This window comes from Electrona antarctica, assembly GCF_951216825.1.
Source record: "Electrona antarctica genome assembly, chromosome: 10".
Taxonomy (NCBI): domain Eukaryota; kingdom Metazoa; phylum Chordata; class Actinopteri; order Myctophiformes; family Myctophidae; genus Electrona; species Electrona antarctica.
The window spans coordinates 53,056,845-53,081,015 of NC_136791.1; the positions used below are offsets into that span (position 1 = coordinate 53,056,845).

At 44.3% G+C, this 24,171-nt stretch overlaps 1 protein-coding gene across 2 annotated transcripts in view; it reads right to left on the reverse strand.

The window, feature by feature from the left end:
- Positions 1 to 24,171, reverse strand: part of LOC306931363 (zinc finger matrin-type protein 4) — a 124,483-nt gene that overhangs the window by 60,579 nt on the left and 39,733 nt on the right. The window contains exons 2-3 of one of the 2 annotated variants that reach the window (XM_079512731.1): positions 23,932 to 24,048; positions 12,493 to 12,513 (exon numbers count right to left, since the gene is read on the reverse strand). In XM_079512731.1, coding sequence (XP_079368857.1) covers positions 12,493 to 12,513; positions 23,932 to 24,048 — 138 coding nt within the window. Of the gene's footprint in view, positions 1 to 12,420; positions 12,514 to 23,931; positions 24,049 to 24,171 lie in introns of both variants that reach the window. The other variant, XM_079512730.1, reaches the window with a different exon arrangement.

Consider the following 24,171-nt stretch of genomic DNA (forward strand, 5'->3'; position numbering starts at 1 on the left):
TAAGTCCTTTCCACGTGTGCCTGACAGTACTGTGCTTACGCAAGTAAAGACAGTATTGGGAATTGGATCGCCTGGTTTTTCATCTTAAAATAATTGGTTCCTGTATAATCGCAGGTCAAAAGAAAAAATACATTTACAATGTTCAATCTAAATTGTCCTACAGTATACAATACAGCAAAGGCCTCTGTTCGTGTAGGCTAGTGGTTTGTAACTCAGAGAGTGTACAAATGTAACCAAATAGACCCATTTGGTAACATGTGGACGCCCTTAGTGTTGAATTAAACATAAAAAGGGAACATTTAACCTTTTTCCAACATCATCTCCATACTGTATAATATATGGGTCCTCACTAATGCTCACCATGGGTCGCTGCCATTTATGTCTACACGTTTTTTTCTTCTTCATTACTGGAGAACAATGGCTTCTATTTCTGTGTGTGAACACAGAGGGAATAACTGGAAATGGTGCCATCGCATAATGAGCATTAGCGAGGAGCGAGGACCAATTATACCAAGATAAGGTTGACTATATGGGCCCGCATGCAGAACAGGGGCGCTGGGGTTCATGTGGTTCATGTGTGCTCTTAGCCTGGGGTTCATGTGGTTCATGTGTGCTCTTAGCCTGGGGTTCATGTGGTTCATGTGTGCTCTTAGCCTGGGGTTCATGTGTGCTCTTAGCCTGGGTTCCGCAGATCTGAAAATGTCACTGCGCTACTCAGTCTGGAAAGTCTCCTATTCTCCACAGGTAGGCGGGACCAGAGTGTAGAGCAGGGTTCCTCAATAGGCGGCCCGCGGGCCATTTGCGGCCCGTGGAGCGCCCCCTTGCGGCCCGCGGAAGAATTAAAAAAAAAAAAAAAAAAAAAAAAAAAACTTTTTTATTCTTTTTTTTTTTTACCCAGATATAAATGGCATTAAATGGGGGTCAGCAGCCTATGCATGTCAAACTGGGCATCCTTTTCAAATGGGGTCCTGCCCTGAAAATGAATTTTCAGGGCAAGACCTCGACCTCACGCGTGCGGACTCGGCCCCCAGCCTGGTACCCTAGTCAAAATATGGCCCTCGAGGAAAATTAATTGGGGAACCCTGGTGTAGAGTATAGGAGAGTAGCGACACGCTTTGATCTCGCCGCAAAGCGGGTGCCTATGGGCTATAGTTCCAAACATTGCTCCTATGGCTGGAACCATCCCATTGAGATAGAAGGAGCACGTCCGCATTCCATTGTTACAATGGGAGTCAACGCTAGCAGTGTCGCCACTCTCTTACTAGATTACTCTGGGCGGGACATTATGAAGGTTGAAATGGAACCGTGGCTTCTGATTGGTCTGTGGTGCGGGTTGAGGAAAAACACCAGTTTGACGTTATATCAATGTGCACTGCGTAGCTACTGCTGTTGCCCTCCAACGTCCCCTTATCATTCACTAAACTCGAAGCGGCGCTGCAGCTGGGGTAGAGTGTCGGACTGATGCCGCCGAGAAACACTGCCGCGGGGGTTCCGCCGTCGAAAAATGCACTCGCTCTCTCTCTAAAAGTACTGGAAATTTGAAATACTCAAGTAAAGTACAAATACCTCAAAATTGTACTTAACCCATTTTGACCTGAGTTCAGATTCTAAAAATGTCTTCTACATCCTGACAGTTTTCTGAAAAAGCTATGTTTCTATGTCAGTCGTTCTTCTATTTTTCAATAGCTAAAGCATAACACAATGCTAACACCAAAAGGGGTTCCCGCCCAGAATGGGTTAAGTACAGTACTTAGGTAAATGTACTTATCCACCACTGGAAATCAAATAAGCTGTCTCCTCCAGGGATGGGACTAAATGACAATTTCATGTGGCCAAAATGATTGCATTTAAAGATACGATCGTGATAATTTAAATATTGTTGCTGTCGGGCAGATACCTCTTATCTCCATATTCTAACCTTGGAGGTTTTTTCATAAGTCAATGCCCTACTGTACCTGATCATACTGTACTATAGCGTCACACAATGCCCTACCTGATCATACTGTACTATAGCGTCACACAAAAGTAGCGGATCCACAAGCTGCAGTTTCGAACTTGTAGATCTGCTACTTTTGCTACCGTATTTTAGAATTTGGATCCTGAAAAGTTTTGGACATATGAGCTTTTCACCCGACAGAGACGACGTGCGTATAAAACTGGCATTTTCTGTCAACTTTCACTTGCGATCCCACTTGCTTGCATCCCAACATCCACTTTCTGGGAACAAAAATAGAAGATCTACAATCTACATGCTCACGACACGTCGCAGATCTGCCATTTTTGGCACGAGAGTTAGAGTGTTTTCTTATCGTGGCAAACGGTCTTATACTATAGTCTCATCTCTGATGCAGTCCTTCATGTCGCTTTGTCCCGTCATTCTTCATCCCCCCCAACACTGCACGCCTCCGTTACCCTGTCGCTCACTTCATCTTCCTCTGTCTGTCACGCATAAATAAATACATCTGTCAAGGAAGGCCCATTTGCATGTGACCTATTTGGTAGAAACGCACTCTTGTGTGTGTGTGTGCATGTGTGTGTGTGTGCGCATGTGTATGTGTTTGTTTGTGGGAATGCATGCCTGACTTGAAAGTCGTGTGCGTGTGTGTGTGCGTGCGTGCGCGTGTGTGTGTGCGTGCGTACGTGCGTTTAGGTGTGTCGCATCTCCCTATGTCTGCTCCACACAAACATCTAGTAATGAGGAGTGTTTATGCACTCTCTCTCTCTCCCTCTCTGTCCTTTTGTTTCTGTGCCGCTCCGCCTCTCCTTTGCCACCTCCTCCACTTCCACTCCTCTGTGTCCCAGAGTGGGAAAACAACGTCTAAATATACACACAGGGGGTGTGTCTGTGTGAATGCACTCCATTCGGAGCTCCAGGAAGTGCCAAATGCATGTGTACATTAAAAATGTGTGCATCTCCAGGTCCATATGGGAACAGCATGGCTTCATGTGGCCAGCCTGAGACGTCAGTCGTCCATGACGTATACGACTGCACACATTTGGTTTCAGCCCAATCAGACCATCATTATGTCTGTTATATATTTATAGTTAAATATTTCACCAAATATGTATATGTGTATAGGTTGTTCCTTGGCAGAGTGCAAAAAAATGAAAAGAGAGAGAAAATGGTGTTAACCCATTAAAACCGGGAAAGCATCTTTGTCATTTTAGCATTGGATATTCAAAATCACACGGGTGTGAACTGTGCTACTGTACTGTGCTCTGTACTGTACTTTGATTATTTAAAAAATATATATATTCGAGACCCCCAGGGAAGCACTCGGGTTCCGGCGAGCCGCTCCGTGTCGAAACGGTCGAGAAATGACAGTTACCGTGTGGGGGTCCCCGGGAGGTCCCCAGAACATCCAGACCTCCAGGAACACACCCAGGGATAGAACTGTGTGTACTCTGTGCCACTTTATTCTGTGCTGTACTCTACTGGCCACTTTAGGTGTTGCAGCTGTCCGTGCTGGGACACCTACGTACACATACATACTGTACATACATACATGTATACAGACACACATAGCTGCATAATGGAGCGGAGGCACCGCTCAACAAACATTAAAAGTCCATAGTATTGGCTGCCTTTTTTGTTAAAAGTACTCTAAACAAACATTAGGTCCATAACATTAGGTCCGCCGCTCAGGGGTAGAGTGGCTGGATGGTAACCGCAAGGTTCCCAGTTCGAACCCCGGCTCCCCCAGAGTTAGTGTCGAAGTGTCCTTGAGCAAGACACTGAACCCCAAATTGCTCCCGATGTGCTGGCTAGTGCCTTGCATGGTTTCTGCCGCCATCGGTGTATGAATGTGTGTGTGAATGGGTGAATTGATGCACAATCTATGTAAAGCGCCTTGGATAAAGGCGCTATATAAATGCACCATTTACCATTTTATAGAGATTCTGATATGAATTCTTCGCACGATGGCCTACCTATAAAACTCACAACATGCCTCAGACGCAATGCATCGTGAGTTGGTTGTTTGGTCTGCAATTTTCGGCAAGCAGCGCCGTCATGTTACGGAGCACAAATCCGGCTTTCTAAGACGGCTAGTCTCCTCCTACTGCAGAGCCACGGTGTGAAAAGGAAACGGCAGAATGAATGCTGATTCAGAGGAGAAAGAGGAAGCCAAAAGAACAGAAAAGGAATTTCACCGTGGTCGGTTTGGCCCGCGGCGGGTGGCGAGGTGGGACGCCGCACGCAGAGAGACGAGAGAGACTGAAAGGGAAAAGGGAGCAGGGAGCAGGAGAATGAGTCGGCTCTCCGCCACCTTTCATCATCATTTTTATTTACCCACTCACTTCTTTTGACTGTGTTACGTGAGCATGCATCACCCGCCGGGTTGGAGAATGATGGAAAGGTACAAAGGTTGTTGTCCTTAGATGAATGGCAGCGGAGTTCAGCTCCATTGTCTACTTGTACTGTATCAGCATTTCCAGTGACATAAAATGTCAGGTGTGAATCAAGGAAGCACACACGACTCCAATTCGTCTCAGTCTCTCTGAATTGACAACGCTGACGAAGGCTACACGCCGAAGCGCGTACGGCCTTAAAGGCCAGTGCCGTGACTCAGTGCTGCTATTCTTTTTTTATAAAATGTCAGGTGACCATTGCAATGTTGCCACACCGTTTTGTGAGAAGCCGTGGTTCTCACAGTAATACAGAGGTATTGAGTTACTCTCACAGTTTCATAACACTGGTGATTTTGCTATGCATTCGCACGTGTGTGTGTGTCTGTGTGTGTGTGTGTGTGTCTGTGTGTGTGTGTGTGTGTGTGTGTGTCCTGGGCATGACGTTAAACTGCTCCGTTGTAACTACCATCGTCAATGTAGTAGGTGCATGGATGCATTTGCAATTTCTGTGGACTATGTAACTTGCATACAAGAAGGCACTACAGTACCAACAGCCAACGCCTGACGTCCCTTCCCATCAGAGGCGGACTTACCATTGGGCTAGGGTGGGCTGCAGCCCGGGGGCCCCCCGGGGGGCCCAACACATTTCTTTTTAATATGATTTGAAATTGTTAAGTATTGCAATCCAATTCAAGTGAAATGTATGTTTAGTTATTGTTATCTATTACGATAGACAGCTCCGTCAGTCAGTCAGACAGACAACAAAGCCCAAACGAATCAATGAATGAAGAAGCCGCTTATATCGCCTTTGCTCCGTGGATGGAACATTTACATATAAAAGCTATCGGATGGACGCCTGGATAAGAATGTTAGCTTCCATGCTAGCTGCTTCAGCTTAACATGTCTCACAGAGGACACCGGAGGCTGGCGGTGATTTCACAGCACGAAGCTGTCAAGCTGTCTTCGATGCGAAGCAGAAAGCGTGGAAGTCCGTGGTCAGACAATGGACTGCCCCAACCCCATGTGAAATGCACTCCCCAGCTAGTTCATTATTGCATTTAGCTCCCCTCTTGTCTTTTTAAACATGTAACCAAAACTTCAGTTTAGAGCTTGCCCAGTTTAACTTCGAAGAGAGGGGGCGAAAAAACAGCAAAAGATAGCCTACTTTGGCAGCCCTCGTGCATGCACATTTCTGTTAGTAGCAAACTACAGCATGTAATCCGCCTTTGTTTTAAATTGTCCCCCATTCGCACGTCGGCAAAAACCGTTCACACCTCGGTCGGAGATGCGCTGCCACCCCCCCGTCAATCATTTAATCCACGCTACGCGCCTGCCTCTTATTATATAGCGAGCTGCCCAAGACGTCAGCTGCTGCGGCTATACCCGATAAGAGGCTCGACAAGCCAAAAAGCCAAAAAAGCTGGAGATGGTTAATCCATGCTTTTATAACTAGGCTTGACTACTGCAACTCCCTGTATACTGGCATCGACCAGGCTTCACTCAGGCGCCTACAACTAGTGCAGAACGCAGCTGCCCGCCTTCTCACTGGCACTAAAAAACGGGACCACATCACTCCAGTTCTCGCCTCCCTCCACTGGCTCCCGGTTAAGTTTAGAATTGATTTTAAGATTATTTTATTTGTTTTATAAAACACGACATGACCTCTCACCCTCCTACCTCTCTGACTTAATTGTGCCCTACGTCCCACTCAGAGCTCTACGGACCAGCTGCTGCTGGTCGAGCCTACGACCAGCAAGAGAAGTAGGGGTGGCCGTGCCTTTGCGGCTGCGGGCCCCAGGCTCTGGAACGCACTGCCCTTCACCATCAGATCTGCCCAGTCGATCGGTGTTTTTAAATCCCTACTCAAAACCCATCTGTTCTCCCTTGCTTTTAATTGCTCTTGAGTTCCCTTGTCTATTTTTATTGTTGCTCTTTGTCAACGTATGTTATTGTTTTTATTTTCTTGCCTTCAATGTCATGTTGTATTTTTTATTTTTATTTGTTCTTGTTCAGCACTTTGGTCGGCCTTTGGCTGTTGGAAATGTACTTTATAAATAAAGTTTGATTGATTGATTGATTGATTGAAAAGCTTATTGATACTCGGGTCTCGATAAATTGCCGAACCGGGTTTGTAATGGACCCGATTTCCGGGCTCCATCCCTATAGTTGTGGGGTAGCTGTGGAAAGCCCTAAAGCCTGCCATGCATGCATCGTCTGTCTGTCTGTCTGTCTGTCTGTCTGTCTGTCTGTCTGTCTGTCTGTCTGTCTGTCTGTCTGTCTCTCTGTCTGTCTGTCTGCATTCCACCAAAATTAAAATGAAATACCCCCAATATTTTTGCTGTAAAGCTGGCAACTGCATTAGTGCACTATTAGTGGCTTTACTCTTTCTTTATTGCTCATCTCTCTTACTGTGATTTTATAGAGCACATTGTGAAATATTTTGCTGTAAAACTGCATTAGTGCACTAATGGCTACTAGTGGCTGCATTTATTCAGCAATATAGTCTGTCTGTCTGCCTGCCCGCCTCCTCTCTCTTTTGGGGGGGCTGGGTACCCCAAAATTACAGCGAAATTAAAACAAAATACCCCAGTTTTTTCCCGGCCGCACGCTTTTCCGCGCGATGGAAATGCACCGCGCAGCCCAGGGGGGCCCTGAAAAATTGTCTAGCCCGGGGGCATTGGGAGGGTAAATCCGGCGGCCTTCCAGTGGTATGTCCGTCCGCTGTCGGACTAACCCCGGGATAGCAATGGGTCGACTTCCAGGCACATCATCATACTATCATTAATTCATACTATAATTAACCAAATGTCTGAATGTGTGTCTGAATGTGTGTCAGAAACACCGCCGTAGCTCCTCACTGCCTGCACCAATCACTCCCACTTTTCACACAGGCATTGACCATAATAATATGTAGGTCTTAACAAAGCCCTTTTCCAATTTAACAAATGATATATTAATAATAATTTATTAGTGAATTAAAAATGCGCTCAGGGCACAGTACCCCCTGCGGCCCCAAGGGGGGGTGGCAATATCTCACAACAGGTAAGGGCTAGTGAGAACAACTACAGAGAGCGCTTTAACACCAAGCAACAGTGCAAGACTAAGAACTTTGTTTCCTATGGTGATCCAGCCTAGGACATAATACCCACGGACTGGTTGTCGGAGGGTTTCGACAACTTGGGATGCCCGCCCAAAGACGAGGCAGAAAGGCTGGCAAAGTGTGCCATCTCTGCTGCCCTTTATGGCGGAGCTGCCACTGCTTGTGCCCATGGAGTGCTAAGTGACATGTGTGTTGTATCATGAGGACATATCCATGAGTTTTTGAATGTATAACCTTTACTGCACCTACAATATTTGTGTTCCTGTATGCTTTCCCTGTGTGTGGACATAAATACATTGTTAAACTGTGTGTGTGTGTGTGTGTGTGCGTGCGTGTGCGCGCGTGTGCGTGTGTGTGTCTGTGCGTGTTTGTGTGAGTGCGCATTCAAATGATTTGGTGGCTGATATTCAAGTGTACTTGGGGCACAGAACACCATTACCACCAATGTGAAAGCTGAGCAGGGGAGGCAATCCAATCGTAGTCAGACAATCACAGTACTGTACCTAATTTTAAAATGCCCTGGGGTGACATTTTCATAATTTAGCATTTCACATTGGCGCTTTTCACCTGATGCCAACTGTAGGCTATACCCGAGTGCATACAGTCTGAAGCACACAGGAGAGAAACGGTCAGAGAGCACCCTATACAGTAGACCTGGGTGCGGTCTGTCGGTCCGTACGGATACACACAGTGTTCAGTAAACAATGTCCGGTTTGGCCTGGGCCATGGCTCAATGGTCCAGGCACCTTGGCTGGTAATCCAGTCTGGCAGTGTGCCGCGGGTTCGACTCCCGATCCCGACGGACTTTACTGCATGTCACCCCCCCATCTCTCTCCCCATTTCCTGTCAGCTTACTGTCTGTCCCTCCATAAAAAATATAAAATAAAAAAGGCGAAAGCCACAAAAAAAACCCATTAAAAAAAACCAATGTCCAGTTTGTTTGATTAGTCTGTGTGAACACTGTTCACACAGACACAAGTGTGTGTGTGAACACAGTGTGTGTGCGTGTGTGTGTGTGTGTGTGTGTGTGTGTGTGTGTGTGTGTGTGTGTGTGTGTGTGTGTGTGTGTGTGTGTGTGTGTGTGTGTGTGCTCCATCCTACATGTCCAGTTTAATAGAACCATCCCTGCACAACCACTATGCTCCCAGGATGTAGGTCAGCTCACAGTGTCACAAAATATATTACGAAAAATGGTTGGGGGCAGAGCGTTCACACATGTCTCTGGAATGCTCTCCCTCCAGCTGTTAGAGATGACAACTCTCTGGACAAATCGAGGCTAAGAACCCATCTTTTTTCCTTGCACTAGTTTTATTCCATCCATTGTTATGTCCACATCGTCTTGCCCTGTCGTTTTAACCCATTTAGGCCTGACCTCGAAATTTAAAAAAAATCTTCTAAATCCTCCAGTTTTATTTTTTTTTATTTTTTTGGCTTTCGCCTTTATTTTATATTTTTTATGGAGGGACAGACAGTAGGCTGACAGGAAATGGGAGAGAGATGGGGGAAAGACATGCAGTAAAGGCCGTCGGGATCGGGAGTCAAACCCACGGCACACTGCCAGACTGGATTACCAGCCAAGGTGCCTGGACCACTGAGCCATGGCCCAGGCAATCCTCCAGTTTTCTGAAATAAATATTTTCACGATTTTTCAAAAATAGCAAAAATAGCAGCTTGTAGATCTGCTATTTTTCAATAGCTAAATTATAACATAATGTTTAAAACACCAAAAGGGGTTCCCGCCCAAAATGGGTTAAACACTTGTAATTTGTTTTCTTTTCTTTGATGAATCTGTGCACCACCGCATGGTAATTGTTTGACCATGTGTGCTGGCACATTTTACTGTATTTCCTTACTGTGTTTTTGTTGTTATACTTGCTGTGATGTGCACATAGACCTGTGTGTGTGTGTGTGTGTGTGTGTGTGTGTGTGTGTGTGTGTGTGTGTGTGTGTGTGTGTGTGTGTGTGTGTGTGTGTGTGTGTGTGTGTGTGTGTGTGTGTGTGTGTGTGTGTGTGTGCGCGCGCCCTCAGCCAAGCCTAGTTCACGTGTGAACTGTAGTAGGCCTATATGATATCTGATTGCAGTTAAGTTGAATCAGCTGTCTTGGACAAGTCTGCTGTCTGAACACGGAATCAGAACAAAAGTATAGAGAAGCAGTGGTCAGTTTCCAGGCACCTCACAGCAGGCACAAACTCCCAGAAAACTGCAGGTCTGCTACAACGCCCAGCTCTTTTAAATCAAGGCTAATAAAGACCTTTCTGATTGCTGCTGCCTTTCATTGAGTTTTTTCCCCTTTCTTCTGCATAGTCATTTTGGCAATTTGTGCCAATTGTTCGCCTCTGAATAGGGACGATTGGGTTCATGTCGATAACAACTACTTTTAACAGTATTAAAATGTCTTAGTGGTTTGCGTGAATCACTTTGGATTGCCTTGTTGAAATGTGCCTATTAAACCTGGCCTTGCTACAGGTAACTACTTTGTATCTATAAAAAGGTTATCTTTGAAAAACAAAGAAGGGTCCCGCACACTGTCAGAAAACTTGCCAAAAATGTTGCTCTTTATTCAACGTTTCGGTCTATTCGACCTTCATCAGGACAGACAATCATTTTTCAAAGATAACCTTTTTAAGTATGCTTTATTGCCCTACGCACCTGTCACTAGCCTTCTGAGGTGTGCATCGGCCTTTTGCTAAAAACTACTGTGTATCACCATGGCAGATCAGTGCTATAAAGTAGATGAATGATTTAGCATACGGATTGATATTAGAAACCTTTCAATCTACTGTAAGTGTGCCAGTATTTTGAAATATACCGTGATGGAAATTGCATTCGATTGAGTAGCTTATGTGTCAATTTACTATTGACAACAGGCCCAGCATAGCAACAGAGTACAAGATGAAAATAACTGCTTAGTCACGCATTTCCATCTTGTTTGTTTTCTGTTCATTTACATGAAGTCCAGAGTTTATTTAAATTTCAGTTGACTCATTTATGAGAAATTATGACTCATTCCTTCATTCCTAAATGTAGTCTTTGCGAAATAAATCCCCAGTGTTTATGTATTCCTTTTGTAGCTCACATAGCGTAAACACGGTCCGCGTGGTTCCAATTGTACCCTCGCTGTGTTTAACCCATTCTGAACAGGAACCCCTTTTGGTGTTTTTAACTAAGCATTATGTTATACTTTAGCTATTGAAAAATAGCAGATCTACAAGCTCATAGCGCGGCACCGAGTGCCGCGCTATGAACTTGTAGGTCTGCTATTTTTTTTAAATTGTGAAAATGTGTCTCAAATCTTTGAATATATATTTTTACAGAATGAACATTTTAAATGGGTTTTTTTTGCGGCTTTCGCATTTATTTTATATTTTTTATGGAGGGACAGACAGTAGGCTGACATGAAATGGGGAGAGAAATGGGGGAAAGACATGCAGTAAAGGCCGTCGGGATCGGGAGTCGAACCCGCAGCACACTGCCAGACTGGATTACCAGCCAAGGTACCTGGACCACTGAGCCACGGCCCAGGCCAAGAATGAACATTTTAACTCAAATCTTTGAATATATATTTTTACAGAATTATTATTATTTTTTTTTTTAAGATATTTTTTTTGCGGCTTACGCCTTTTATTGGTTTTTGAAGGGACAGACAGTAGGCTGACAGGAAACGGGAGAGAGATGGGGGAAGACATGCAGTAAAGGCCGTGTCGGGCTCGGGAGTCGAATCCGCGGCACACTGCGACTGGATTACCAGTCGGGTGCCCAGACGGTTATGCCACCGCCTGGGCCAGAATGAACATTTTAACTCAAATCTTTGCTTCTTTCGACGTCAGGTCTAAACGGGTTAAAGGAACACTGAGCATTTGCACGGTGTTAGCAGCAGGCCCGAGCTGGCAGTCAGAAAGCAGTGGAGGACATGGAGGTCTTTGCGGTGTGGGGCCGATGACGCTCGGACCCTGCAGAGAATGAGAGTTCTGCCTGGGGCGTCTTGGCTGTGGCCACCAACAGCACTGTTGGAGACGTTCCACCATGTACTCCTCTACCCCTCTACCCCCCCTCTCTCTCTCTCTCTCTCTCTCTCACTTCCTCTCCTCTCCTCCTCCTCTCTCACTCTCACTCTCTGGCTCACAGCTAAACTGTCAGTTAGCTTGATAAGCTTTATTTCTCCCACCAGCTGTGTCCTCAATGTCTCACTGTATAGTGTGTGTGTGTGTGTGTGTGTGTGTGTGTGTGTGTGTGTGTGTGTGTGTGTGTGTGTGTGTGTGTGTGTGTGTGTGTGTGCGCGCGTGTGCGTGTGCGTGCGCGCACAGTACCACCCATGTGAGTCTTCGGGGATCGGTGTGGGTAAATGGAGCACACAATCTCCACTACAGTAAAGTTCTCGCATTGTAACAACGCAAATACGCGAACACACGCTTCAAAACAATACGCGAGATGGTCGGCGCGTTCCGGAATGGATTTCACCTGCAAATCGGAACTCAACGAAAGCATGAGCTGCAGTCTACACCTTGCAGCTAGTGGGCGCAGTGGCCTGGAACGAGAGAATGCTGACCCTCACTTTCTGCTCAACACCATGGCTAAGCGTTTTGACAAAGATGTGGCTGAACATGTCCGTATAATATACAATAGGGACAGTGACAGTTCATAATGAACCAATATGCACAGTACACGACACACACACACACACACACACACACACACACACACACACACACACACACACACACACACACACACACACACACACACTGCCATGTTCTGCAGCAGTCAGAGTGGCTTGGCACTTTGCTGTTTCCTCTGGACACACACCATATAACCATATGACCATATAACTAATAATAACTGACACAGTTACACAACCGCATACGCACGCACGCACGCACGCACGCACGCACGCACGCACGCACGCACGCACGCACGCACGCACGCACGCACGCACGCACGCACGCACGCACGACGGGCAGGGAGAACATACTGGGTTGTCTGGCCGCAGTCTTTTAGATGGCGGACCTCCATCCTCAGGGTGGAGCATGTAGAATAGACGTACCTTGTTGGCATGCTTCTTACTCTGAGAGAGAGAGAGAGAGACACACACACACACACACACACACACACACACACACACACACACACACACACACACACACACACACACACACACAGGGGGGAGAGTGTAAGAGAGGGAGAAAGAGACGGGGAGGAAGAGAGAGAAATAAGAATTAATTTGATTTTTTGCTCAGTTGATACTAGTGGTGCAAAAAAAGGAAGAAGAGAAGGATCGATATCCGTCACTCCAGTCAGGACATTGAGGGCTGTTATCCGTGTTTCAGCTGATGAAGCTAGCAGACGTAGCCGTTGGCTAGCTCAGGGGTTCTCAACGTTTTTGGCCGGGACCCCCGGAAATGCTTTGGCAACGTCTCGGGACCCCCGCCCCGCCTCCTCCCGACCCCCAATATAAATTGACTGCTACAATAACCTTAAACCATTTTGGGCGGGAACCCCTTTTGATGTTTTAAGCATTGTTATAATTTAGCTATTGAAAAATAGCAGATCTACAAGCTCATAGCGCGCCACCGAGTGGCGCGCTACGAGCTTGTAGGTCTGCTATTTTTGAAAAATTGTGGAAAAAAAATAAAAATAATAATCTTTTTTTTTTTTTTTTTGTAAATAATTTGGGGACCCCCTAAAATAATTTGGCGACCCCCCGAGGGGTCGCGACCCACGGGTTGAGAACCCCTGGGCTAGCTGACCAAATGCCAGCCTCAGCCTTTTTCTGAAGCCATACTGTACTGTAAGACTTTATAGTATAGGATGTCCTTAATTGACATATATTGTCTGGCTTAATTCCTTCGTTGGTTTTAATACAAACCAATGAATGAAACCAATGGATCACTTGGCTGTCAGATGTTAGATCAGCATGTTGACTCATTCATTTTCAATAACACAAGTTGACAAATTAACTTTTAGAGGAAGTATATTCATTTTTTTATTGGATGATGTACGACGACAAGAGCGCCCCTCACTTAAGTCACACGAGTGTGATTTTTTACCATTTCAATTGGTTCAATATTATTGTAATCAACACACAGATTCCTCCCAACAGCAACACATATGTATTTATTTATTTAATCCTTTGCTGAATAGATCTGAAGATAGTCCTGTAAATAATAGGCAGCGATAATAACGGTGCAAACAGCTTGCCATCCATGGATTCATTGCAGCGTTTTTAGTTAAAAGATGGCCTGCAGGCCACTGAAGTCTCCCATTTAATCGGGTCATTTAAATGTTCCATAACAATCCATCCAGCCATTTGCACATACAGTACAAATGGTAAATGTCAACGAGGCCAGCCCTGCTTATTTCTGCGCTTGCTTCAGTATGTCACTGAACCTCATTTGTAGAACAAAATGTACAGTAAGTTGGTTAACACTGACTTGAGTTTTGAACTCGAATACATGTAGTACGTTGACCCCGCCGTCCCTATTATGGCCTTTGTTCAGAAATGTAGAACAACATTTTTCCGCATTTTCATTTTCAAAGCTGATCTACAAGGTGTAGATTCGTTATATTCCCTCTTTTTGAAAAGTATAAATTGGGGCCTAAGTGCATAAAAAGACTTGACTTTTCAAGATGAGAACAAAGCCGTCCATTTTTGGAAAGTTGCGGAGCCACACAGTGCTTCTTTCTCCTGTCAAGTATTGTTTGAAGCTTGTAAATGAAGGATGAAAAGCTTGAGGAGAACAGTTCAAAAGGCACCAAGATAATATGTCAGTCCCCAGTAGTCTGGCGTACACTGTGTTTTTTTAATGTATTATTCCTTCCATTGTTTTCAGCTGGTCTTTCAACCTGTTTCTCTTTTCAACCCGTCTTCCTTTTCTGGCTGTTTTTTTCAACCTATTTTTATTTTTCTTGGCTGGTCTTTCAATCTATTTCCTTTAAAGGCTCGTTTTTCAACTTCTTTCCCTAATTGGCTGGTCTTTCAACCCATTTCTGTTTCACTTTTCGACTGGTCTTGTAACCTAGTTTCAATTTGGCTGGTCTTTCAATCCATTTCGGTTTCTCTTTTCCCTGTCTTTCAAGCCAGCTTTCCCTTTCATAATGGTCGTGAGGCTCATGAGGTTACAGCATAAAAAGGACAAAATAGAATAATGAGCTATTGCAGGGAAACTGGAAGAACCATCACTAAAAATGCCGGGACAATGCTCCACACATCCCAAACTCTTCTCCCTTCTGGCTCCAAAACTTCCCATTACAATCAGAACTGCAGTCTCACTCCCAATCTTCCGCCGTAGTCTGAAAACCCACCTTTTCAGACTCCATCATGGCCCGTAGCACTTTCCCTAGCCCCTTAGATAGCACTTTATGTAGACTTAGATAGCATTTTATACAGACTTATAGCATGTTACGTAGACAGCACTAGAATTGCATTTTATGTAGTCATAGCACTTTATAGTACATATGTATAGTATAGTATAGTATGTATAGTTTATATATATATAGTTTCATTATATAGATACTCCACTGTTACGTTCTTAGCTTACGCATGTTTCATGATAACTACTTTTTATGTATGTGATGTATTGCCATGCTTTTTGTTATTGCTTAATGTAAATCGCTCTGGATTAAGAGCGTCTGCTAAATGCCTAAATTGTAATTGTACTTTGGTCGTGCAATGGGGTCCAAACCACCATCTTACTCTACATCACAGGTTTGAGGCCGTTGCTTGTTATCATTTTCTTCTAATGAGCATGTACTGTACTGTAGTGTACATGGAGCGATGGTCACAATGTCTTTGTGACATAATATTTATGTCACAAAGAGACATTAAAGGAGCATTCAGTGATTTGAGTGATTTGGAAAACCACCCAGTCCGCCCCGGTAACAAAATGTGCACATGCACGCTCTACAGTGGGGGGAAGTGCAACAGGCCAACAGCATGTGCACCCCACTCGATCATGATTGGAGGAAGGCCCCTCTCATCCTGATTGGATGAAGGCTTTGCCACCCGCCACCAAAACTGAAACTAGGGTTTTTTGACCCCAGGGGCTCACTGGGGACAGGGTGGAACTCCTTATGTGGTCAGCACACTCTATAGTAGGGAGGATTATCCAGAAAAAAAGAAAAAATAAGTGATATTTAGATTAAGTCAAATCACTGAATATACCTTTAATAATATTTACAAAAATAATAGCATTACAGGGCTAGTCAAATTCCTTATTATAGTACATTTATTGAACACTCTATTAGTAAAAAACAATTACAGAACAGGGTACAGTAAGACATATAAGGCTAAAAAGATACGTTAAAGGACCATTAAACCACTTTTCAACCTATCTTCATATAATTGGTCCTCACTCCTCACTAATATTCATGATAAAATAGCACAATTTTCTCAGTCTGTGTCTCTGTCTGTGTCTCTCAGTCTGTGAAACGGCAGGCTTTCTATTCCTGAAAAGTTGCAATGCGTTAAGTGAAGCCATCGTTCTTACGATAATAAAAATCTAAATATATATTTTTTCCTGTCAATTACACACCCCATGAAGCTTTGAATTCATGGATATTTTTTTGTTTTTGTCACATTCCTAAGCCAATAAATTGATGACCGGCGGAGCCTCCGGGAGTCGCTTAATTGATCGATGACACCATCATCAAATTATTGGCTTTGGAAGGCGACAAATGGGATGTGTAATTGATATGAAATAAGTTGTGTTTTGGGTGAACTATATAGACACCTTTAACCCATTTTGTGCGGGAACCCCTTTTGGTGTTTTAAACATTATGTTATAATTTAGCTATTGAAAAATAGCAGATCTACAAGCTCATAGCGCGCCACCGAGTGGCGCGCTACGAGCTTGTAGGTCTGCTATTTTTGAAAAATCGTGAAAATATTTATTTCAGAAAATTGGAGGATTTAGAAGATTTTTTTTAAATGTTGAGGTCAGGCCTAAATGGGTTAATACATGTCATCAACAAATACAAATGGTTATATTTACAGTGGAGAAAAAGGAAAGGAAACGCGGCGGCAGCGTTCTGAGTATGAGCCCTGATTTGTTTCAAGGGGATTTAATATCTAACTCCACTTGTAGTTTTATGACGGATGCTTTTCCAGGCCAGTTTTGAAAGAAGCCAGTGATTCAGGTCCTTTAATGGATGATGTCAGCAGGTCATTCCACATTACGGTGTGGCAGAGTATTAGAAAAGATTTCCTTTTTTGTTTTTGACATAACGCGCAACACATAAAGCATGAATGTGTGCAACGGAACAGTGTCGCTGCTTGCCTGACAGCAACTGGACAGGGATTTATATATTAGCATTTTGACACTCATAAATCACGGTTCTGTTTGAAAGGACAGTGAGCTGGCCTTGGAGCTGTCAGCTATCACTCCAGAAGTTATGGGGTGTACACTGTGCGTGTGCGTGCGTGCGTGCGTGCGTCTGTCCTCAGTTGACATAACCCTATAGGTATGATTTATTGCAGTGCTCTGACCTTCACTCCTCAAAATTACATATTGTCGCGGGCGTAAACCTCCTATGTCCAAAATCGTCATTTTTCAGGAGGAAACCGAACGACATTTTTCAGAAATAGTGATAAGAGCCGATCTACAAGCTCCACAATGAGTCACGAAGCTCTTTTTTGCTACAGATTTGCCTGACACTGTTGTATGATGAAGTAGGGCATTAAATGAGGTGTGTGTGTGTGTGTGTGTGTGTGCGTGTGTGTGTGCGTGTGCGCGTGCGCGTGCATGCGTGCGCGTGCATAGGAAGTTTCAATTTGAAAATACGAGGTTTCTACCCGACTAGCGAGGACATGCAAGAAGTCTATTGTTACGTCTTATCATATTTCATGCCGGTATGGATGTCAAGGTCCCTGCAGTGAGTCAGAGACATCCACAGTGTTCAGAAGTCGGGTGCATTGTATGGAATGCCTCGGTTTATGATCTCCATCGTGGCAATACCCACATTCTGCATTCTCCACATGAACCACATCCCTGTTCTGATTCTGATGGGGCTATATGTTCCATGACGCAGTGTGGTAGAGCCCTGGGGGCAACTACTGTAGGGTTTAAATGGTTTAAATTTCTTAAAAGTATCAATATTGCAATATAGAAAGTACAAAAGTATTGGCATCAAAATATATACTTAAAAGTACCAAAAGTAGAACGTACTCTTTATGCAGAATGTCCAATTTCACAACTTTTCAAATGTATAGACCAATTATTTGTTTACAAACATTGGGACTGCATGGGCGCACGGGTGACTGTTTCATGTAATCAATTCCCAACAGATCTCCAAACCTGTTGTTTTGGGGAGCGCTGGTTTCAGTCCATTCAACCTCCTCTTGTGAGTTGGCTAGTGAGATGCACCTTAGGAGACATTTATACTTCAAAGCCCAACAGAGAACAGCTGATATACAAGCTCACATCGCATCGCAGATGCGACTGTTGTGAGCGTAGAGGTCTGCGCGGGATGAAGCATAAATTATACTTGATGGGCTGCAGGTGCGCGTGCAGCCGTGCACAAATAGGCTCTGCTGCCGTTAGCACCTCCCGTTCTTATGACAGCGACTGGAGGTGTGGTTTTGAGGACAACTGTTTTGTTCAAACAAAACAGAAACCAAGGATTATATATTTCAAGGGCGAGAGACCACAATACAAATCCTAATCATTCTTCCTCCACACTGGGAGAAAAACAGCATCTGAAAGTTTGATGGGGCATTTTTTACACGTGAGTGCAGTTAGAACTTTTCCATTGCATCTTATGAGAGGAAGGGTTCTTGTGCTGCCGCTATGCGCGCACATGCTGGTGCTGATCAGTGTGACGTCGTCTGTTAAGGCGTCTATAAAACGCATACAAATCTTTTGAAGATAGCAGATTTCAGGGGCAGCGGTGGCCTAAGGGTTAGAGGAGCACCCTTGTTGCCGAAAGGTTGCCGGTTCGATTCCCCGGACGCGAAGGAAAAATCTGCGTCGGGAAGTGATTGGTCATCACTCACCCAACACCGCTGAAGTGCCCTTGAGCAAGGCACTGAACCCCAACTGCTCCAGTGGAGCTGCTTAGTGGCCAACAGTATAAGACTGTGGTTGTACTGGTCAGCTCCCAGGTTTTAATGTGTGTCTGTCTGTGTGTCTCTATGTGCAGGGCATTGCTGAAAATGAGCACTTGCGGCACATCACCGCGCATTGTGAGCTTGTAGATCGACTATATTTTCAAATGGCCAAAATGTATATTGGGCTTAAGTGGTTAATATATATATATATATATATATGGAGTAGAAGTTAATGTCCTTAAAAATGAAAATAAATCTTTACACCACAGGTGAGTTGACCAATCAATTATAATGTGCACATTGGCATTGTCCATGTGGCATATGCAGGGACGGGACAGATGAAGATCATTTTAACAGACAGGGACAAAGATGATTTTTCTGTTTCTGTTCCAAATGTATGCAACTCGGTTCATTCTAATGCATTCTGATGCCTGAGAATGGATCATGCATTGGCCAAGCCACCCTTAGTGGGATAGATCTGAAATTGCACAGCGGCAATTGCCAATGGCATGAACGCGGTCTCAAGTCTGCATTTAACCCATTTTGACCTTTTGTTTCTATGTCAGTCATTACATTTTTCAAAAATAGCAGACCTACAAGTTCATAGCGCGCCACTCGGTGGCGCGCTATGAACTTGTAGATCTGCTATTTTTCAATAGCTAAAGTTTAACGTAACGCTTAAAACACCAAAAGGGGTTCCCGCCCAGAAAGGGTCAAACTGATCCCAAATGTAGTAGTCATGAACGCGGTCTCAAGTCTGCATTTAATGCATATCGTCGCTGTCGGGTGCAAACCACCATGTAATGACTGTAAAACGGCTGCTGTATCTGTTGGGCTCGGCATGAAAAGCTTCTTCAACATTCAAACTGCATTAACACTCCCATCGCCCAGGACGAAGTTCTTTGTCCTTTCTATTAGTAACGCCCGACGCCCCCAGGACGAAGTATTGTCCAAAAGACGAAGTTTATTGATATGAGAACGGATCGCATGGCTCCATAGCCCAGGAGCGCCTGTTGGGCAATACTCTGTGTTGCGCAAGAGTGAGACGTCATCGAAAAACTCCCTCCCCTGTTTAGCTGATGAAAACAATAATCTTAAAACGTTCATAAAACGTTCATAACTTCATAAATCCTGTGTTAGACGGCGCTCCGCGGTCCAGTCGCTAGTCGCGATAGATTTATTCTTACCTCCCGTTACACACACATTCACAACAACAACCGGTCCGTCCGGAAAAGGGGTCCGTGTTTATAAATCGAATGGGCGCTATAATGTAATGGATTAAATAACCCCGGGCAATTAAAGTGTTAATATGGCAAAAAACGGCAAATCAAAAGAAAAACTAAAACACCCACAAAAACTAAAAACTGCATTCTGCTAAATTGTGGCATTTAATTATTCGCAACTTCGTGTCTCTCTGCTTGGAGACTTGCAGCAGATATTATACAATCTACAGCAAATATGTAGATTTTGCCATTTTTGACACTGGAGTATGACGAGTTAACCCATTCTGGGCGGGAACCCCTTTTGGTGTTTTAACTAAGCATTATGTTGTACTTTAGCTATTGAAAAATAGCAGATCTACAAGCTCATAGCGCGCCACCGAGTGGCGCGCTATGAGCTTGTAGGTCTGCTATTTTTGAAAAATCGTAAAAATGCGGCACAAATCTTTGAATATATTCTTTCAGAGCGAATGTTTTTTTTATTTCGACGTCAGGCCTAAATGGGTTAAGTAGGGCATTCCATTCGTATGCAGAAATGAAAGGCGCCGATACGTCGATGTATGCATAATGTGTAAAATACAGTTCCCGAGGAAGAATCCTGCTACGTTATGATGAGCTGTTATTAATATGGGATGTTACTGCTCCACTGGCTCCATTGGATCCTGTCCCCCTGTTCCTTACAGGCCTTCTCTGCACTTGTCATGCTGCCTTAATACACTTCCGCTGTGTGTGTGTGTGTGTGTGTGTGTGTGTGTGTGTGTGTGCGTGCGTGCGTGTGCGTGTGCGCGTGCATGTGTGTGTCACACATTATCGACCGAGCGACTCCGTCGCCCAGGGCCAAGGTACTCTTCAGTCAGTTCACATGTCACAGTGATGACGATCGTGGGGCTGATGGGAGAGGATGAACTGTCCATCTCTCACATGAAGTCGATAAGACGGGTTGCGGTTGATGTCTCTCCTCCCTCCCTCCCTCCCTCACCTTCTCGCCCTCTCTTCTCCTGTCCCCAATCCTGTTCTTCATCACTGATCCATTAGGTTTGACTTCCTCATCCCCCTCTCGATTGTCATCAGTACATTACTTTCCATCCTGTCTGCCTTCTCCCAAGGACTATACTTAGTGTAGAATGTGTAGATCTAGCGTGTACCTCCACATGCGTTACGCCCCCCTAGTGAGACCTTTCACTGTCGGGTGGAAAGAAGATGTTGGCTTGATGGCCCGGGTATCGGAGGAGACCCGAGGCTTTCTTCACCCTCCCAATGACTGATTGTGGGGGTTAGCAGAGATGGAGTACTTGTAGAGAGGCTGGGGAATTGGGAATTGGCTTTACTAAATTGGGACTTGAAGGGGAGAAAATGTTTTTCTTTTGTCTTGAAGGGGCATGTTTTGCACAATAACAGTCTTTTCATTATGTCTGCCCACGATCTCTGTGATTCATACAGTAGGCTACGTTTGTTTACCTCAGTCACTGATACTAAAATCTGATATTTTATTTTTTCTATGAACCTGTGACTTGACACCCATACTGTTATAAAACGAAAATAAAAAGATTTTGAAAGAATGTGTAGATCAAGGAAGCGTCATCTACGGCAGTGGTTTTCAACCATTTTCATATCAAGGTCCATTATGTATTCGGCATTTGAGCCACGGACCACCAATTGATGAGATTTAGCCTCTCAGTCCCAAAATATATTGTTGTCATTGGGTAAGATTTTGTCCTTTTATTTAAATTTATTTTCAATTTTGACGTCTCACATAGCCGTGACATGCAGGATCCCGTGATACATGCGCGAGACACAGGACGTCTCTCTCTCTCTCTCTGCGCACACACACAGGAATACACAAGGGCGAAATAGTGCGAGACAGGACTCGAGTGAGGACGCTAATCTTGATTTTCATTAAATAATTCTGTGTCACGTGTACTCGTGTAGGTGAGGTAAGGACGCAACCGCAGGACAGCCAGGCATGAAGTGTTCAAAACCATGAATTGGCGTTTTAATACAGAAGACAGGTGAACAAGAACAACTTAAAACAGACTGAAACAGGTGACAGGATACAATGACTCAACAAGGACTGACTGGGGAACAAGACTGATAGATATACACATGAGGGTTGATTACAAAATGAGACACAGCTGGAGCAAACAAACATAGAACCATGAAAACTAGACCAGGGAACAATACATCTCTGCGTCTCTCTGCGCGTGCACACACACACATGCGGTTTTATCAACATTATTCAAGTAAGGTTTTATAGACTATTTAATATATTAGGCTAATATGTATGACACGTTGATTTACCCACGGAATAAGGTTATATATTATCTATCGATACAGACAGACAGACAGTCCTGTCCTGTGCTCTCATTGGCTGTAATGCATTGCGGTCGCAACCCCGTTCATACTGTATGATGTCCAGTCGGCGAGAGAGTCAAATATCAAACCTGCTAGATATTCAGAAATGCTCGGGAAGGAATCGGCGGCATCGGATCTTCTCGCAGAGCCTTTCACAAACAGTGAGCAAAACCTCTGAGATCAAAGCCCAATAATCTTGCATCAGATCGGGGGGGTTTGGCTGCGAGCGCCATAAAAGCTCCCCGACAGCATGATCGGAGCAAATATTGTGCAGTGTGTAGGGGGCCTTATCTGAGAGAGATGAAGCAGGGACCCCCATTACATATTGTAATTGTGTTGACAGCACCGCATTCAATGTTGTGCAAATTAATGTTTTTAATGGATTCATCGTAATGTGTATTTTAAGACATTGAATCGCTTAAACCTTCAATACTTGACGTTTCGCTCCACTTTTTTCCACTCTCCAGTCTACACCAAACCAAAAATAGAAGATCTACAAGCACACAACGTCTCAATAGCTGATCTACCCAATGCGCTGCGAGCTTGTCGTTTGTTTTGGTGCATTACACGTTTTCTGCTATTATGTAGTCCACCTCTCAGCAGTGAGTGGTTTAATGAGTCGTCGTTAAACGATCAGTATCCTGCATAATTCAACCTGTACCGTGTGTGTGTGTGTGTGTGTGTGTGTGTGTGTGTGTGTGTGTGTGTGTGTGTGTGTGTGTGTGTGTGTGTGTGTGTGTGTGTGTGTGTGTGTGTGTGTGTGTGTGTGTGTGTGTGTGCACGCATGCGTGCATGCACTGACGTGGTTGCTCACATACTTGTTTTGCATTGAGGCCCTCGCTGATTAGCAATGAAGCTAATGAGAATAAAGACCTTGTCTGGAAATGGGCGCAAGGCCGTGTGTGTGAGTGAGTTTGCATTTGTGTGTGTGTGTGTGTGTGTGTGTGTGTGAGTCATGTTTATCTCTCCCACTGCAGCATTTATATTCTATGTATAATGTATGAGCGCCGTTGTGAATGGCACAGGCACAAATTGGTAAAAATAGACCTAATGCTTGACAGAACGTGAACAATGTCTAGCTTGTCAATCGTTCCTGGAAAACGGAGATTGTCGTGTGGTGTTTGTGTGTGTGTAGAATGTGAGGAAAGTATTGGAAAGTGAAGACATTCCGTAGGGGTTCATTCAGGGTACGTTTTATAGGTTTATATGTAGAGGTTAGAGACTGTTACATGTACAGTTATGTTTAGATATCACTGCTCTGACTTATATTATTGTACTGTATGTCTAGTCATGGCTGGACATTGAAGAGGGTTCGGAGGAGGGGAAGAACGCACAAGGCCAATACTGTTTTTTACCATTTTGACCTGAGATCAGATTCTAAAAATGTCTTCTACATCCTGACAGTTTTCTGAAAAAGCTATGTTTCTATGTCATTCGTTCTGCTATTTTTCAATAGCTAAAGCATAACATAATGCTGACACCAAAAGGGGTTCCCACCCAGAATGGGTTAATATACAGTATGTTGCTTTGACTTGTATACGTTGAATTGTAATGACAAACACAAAACTATGAGATAAATAAAAGGGTATAAAGGAAAATGAATAATGTGAAATCAAACCTCAACGGTCCTCAAAGGTAAAGTAATGGCTAATGTATACATGGTTGCACGCTGATATCGCACACTGAAAACATCCGATCTACAAGTTCACAACCCAACAATCACGACGTAGCCTGAAAGTGTAAGTGTGTGTGTGTGTGTGTGTGTGTGTGTGTGTGTGTGTGTGTGTGTGTGTGTGTGTGTGTGTGTGTGTGTGTGTGTGTGTGTGTGTGTGTGTGTACTGTGTAGTCAGACCATAGTAGTACTCACCTCATAATGTGCAGTGCGCTGAGACTCCGAGATTAGCTGAGCATTACAGATGTTACAGTAGCTCTCTGTGAAAAGCCCCCCCTCCACAACTCCAGCAGACTTCATCTTCATCTGGACCTGCACGCATGCACACACACACACACACACACACACACACACACACACACACACACACACACACACACACACACACGATCGATTAATAAAAGTCATGTTATATTATCATTGGAATGTTTAGAA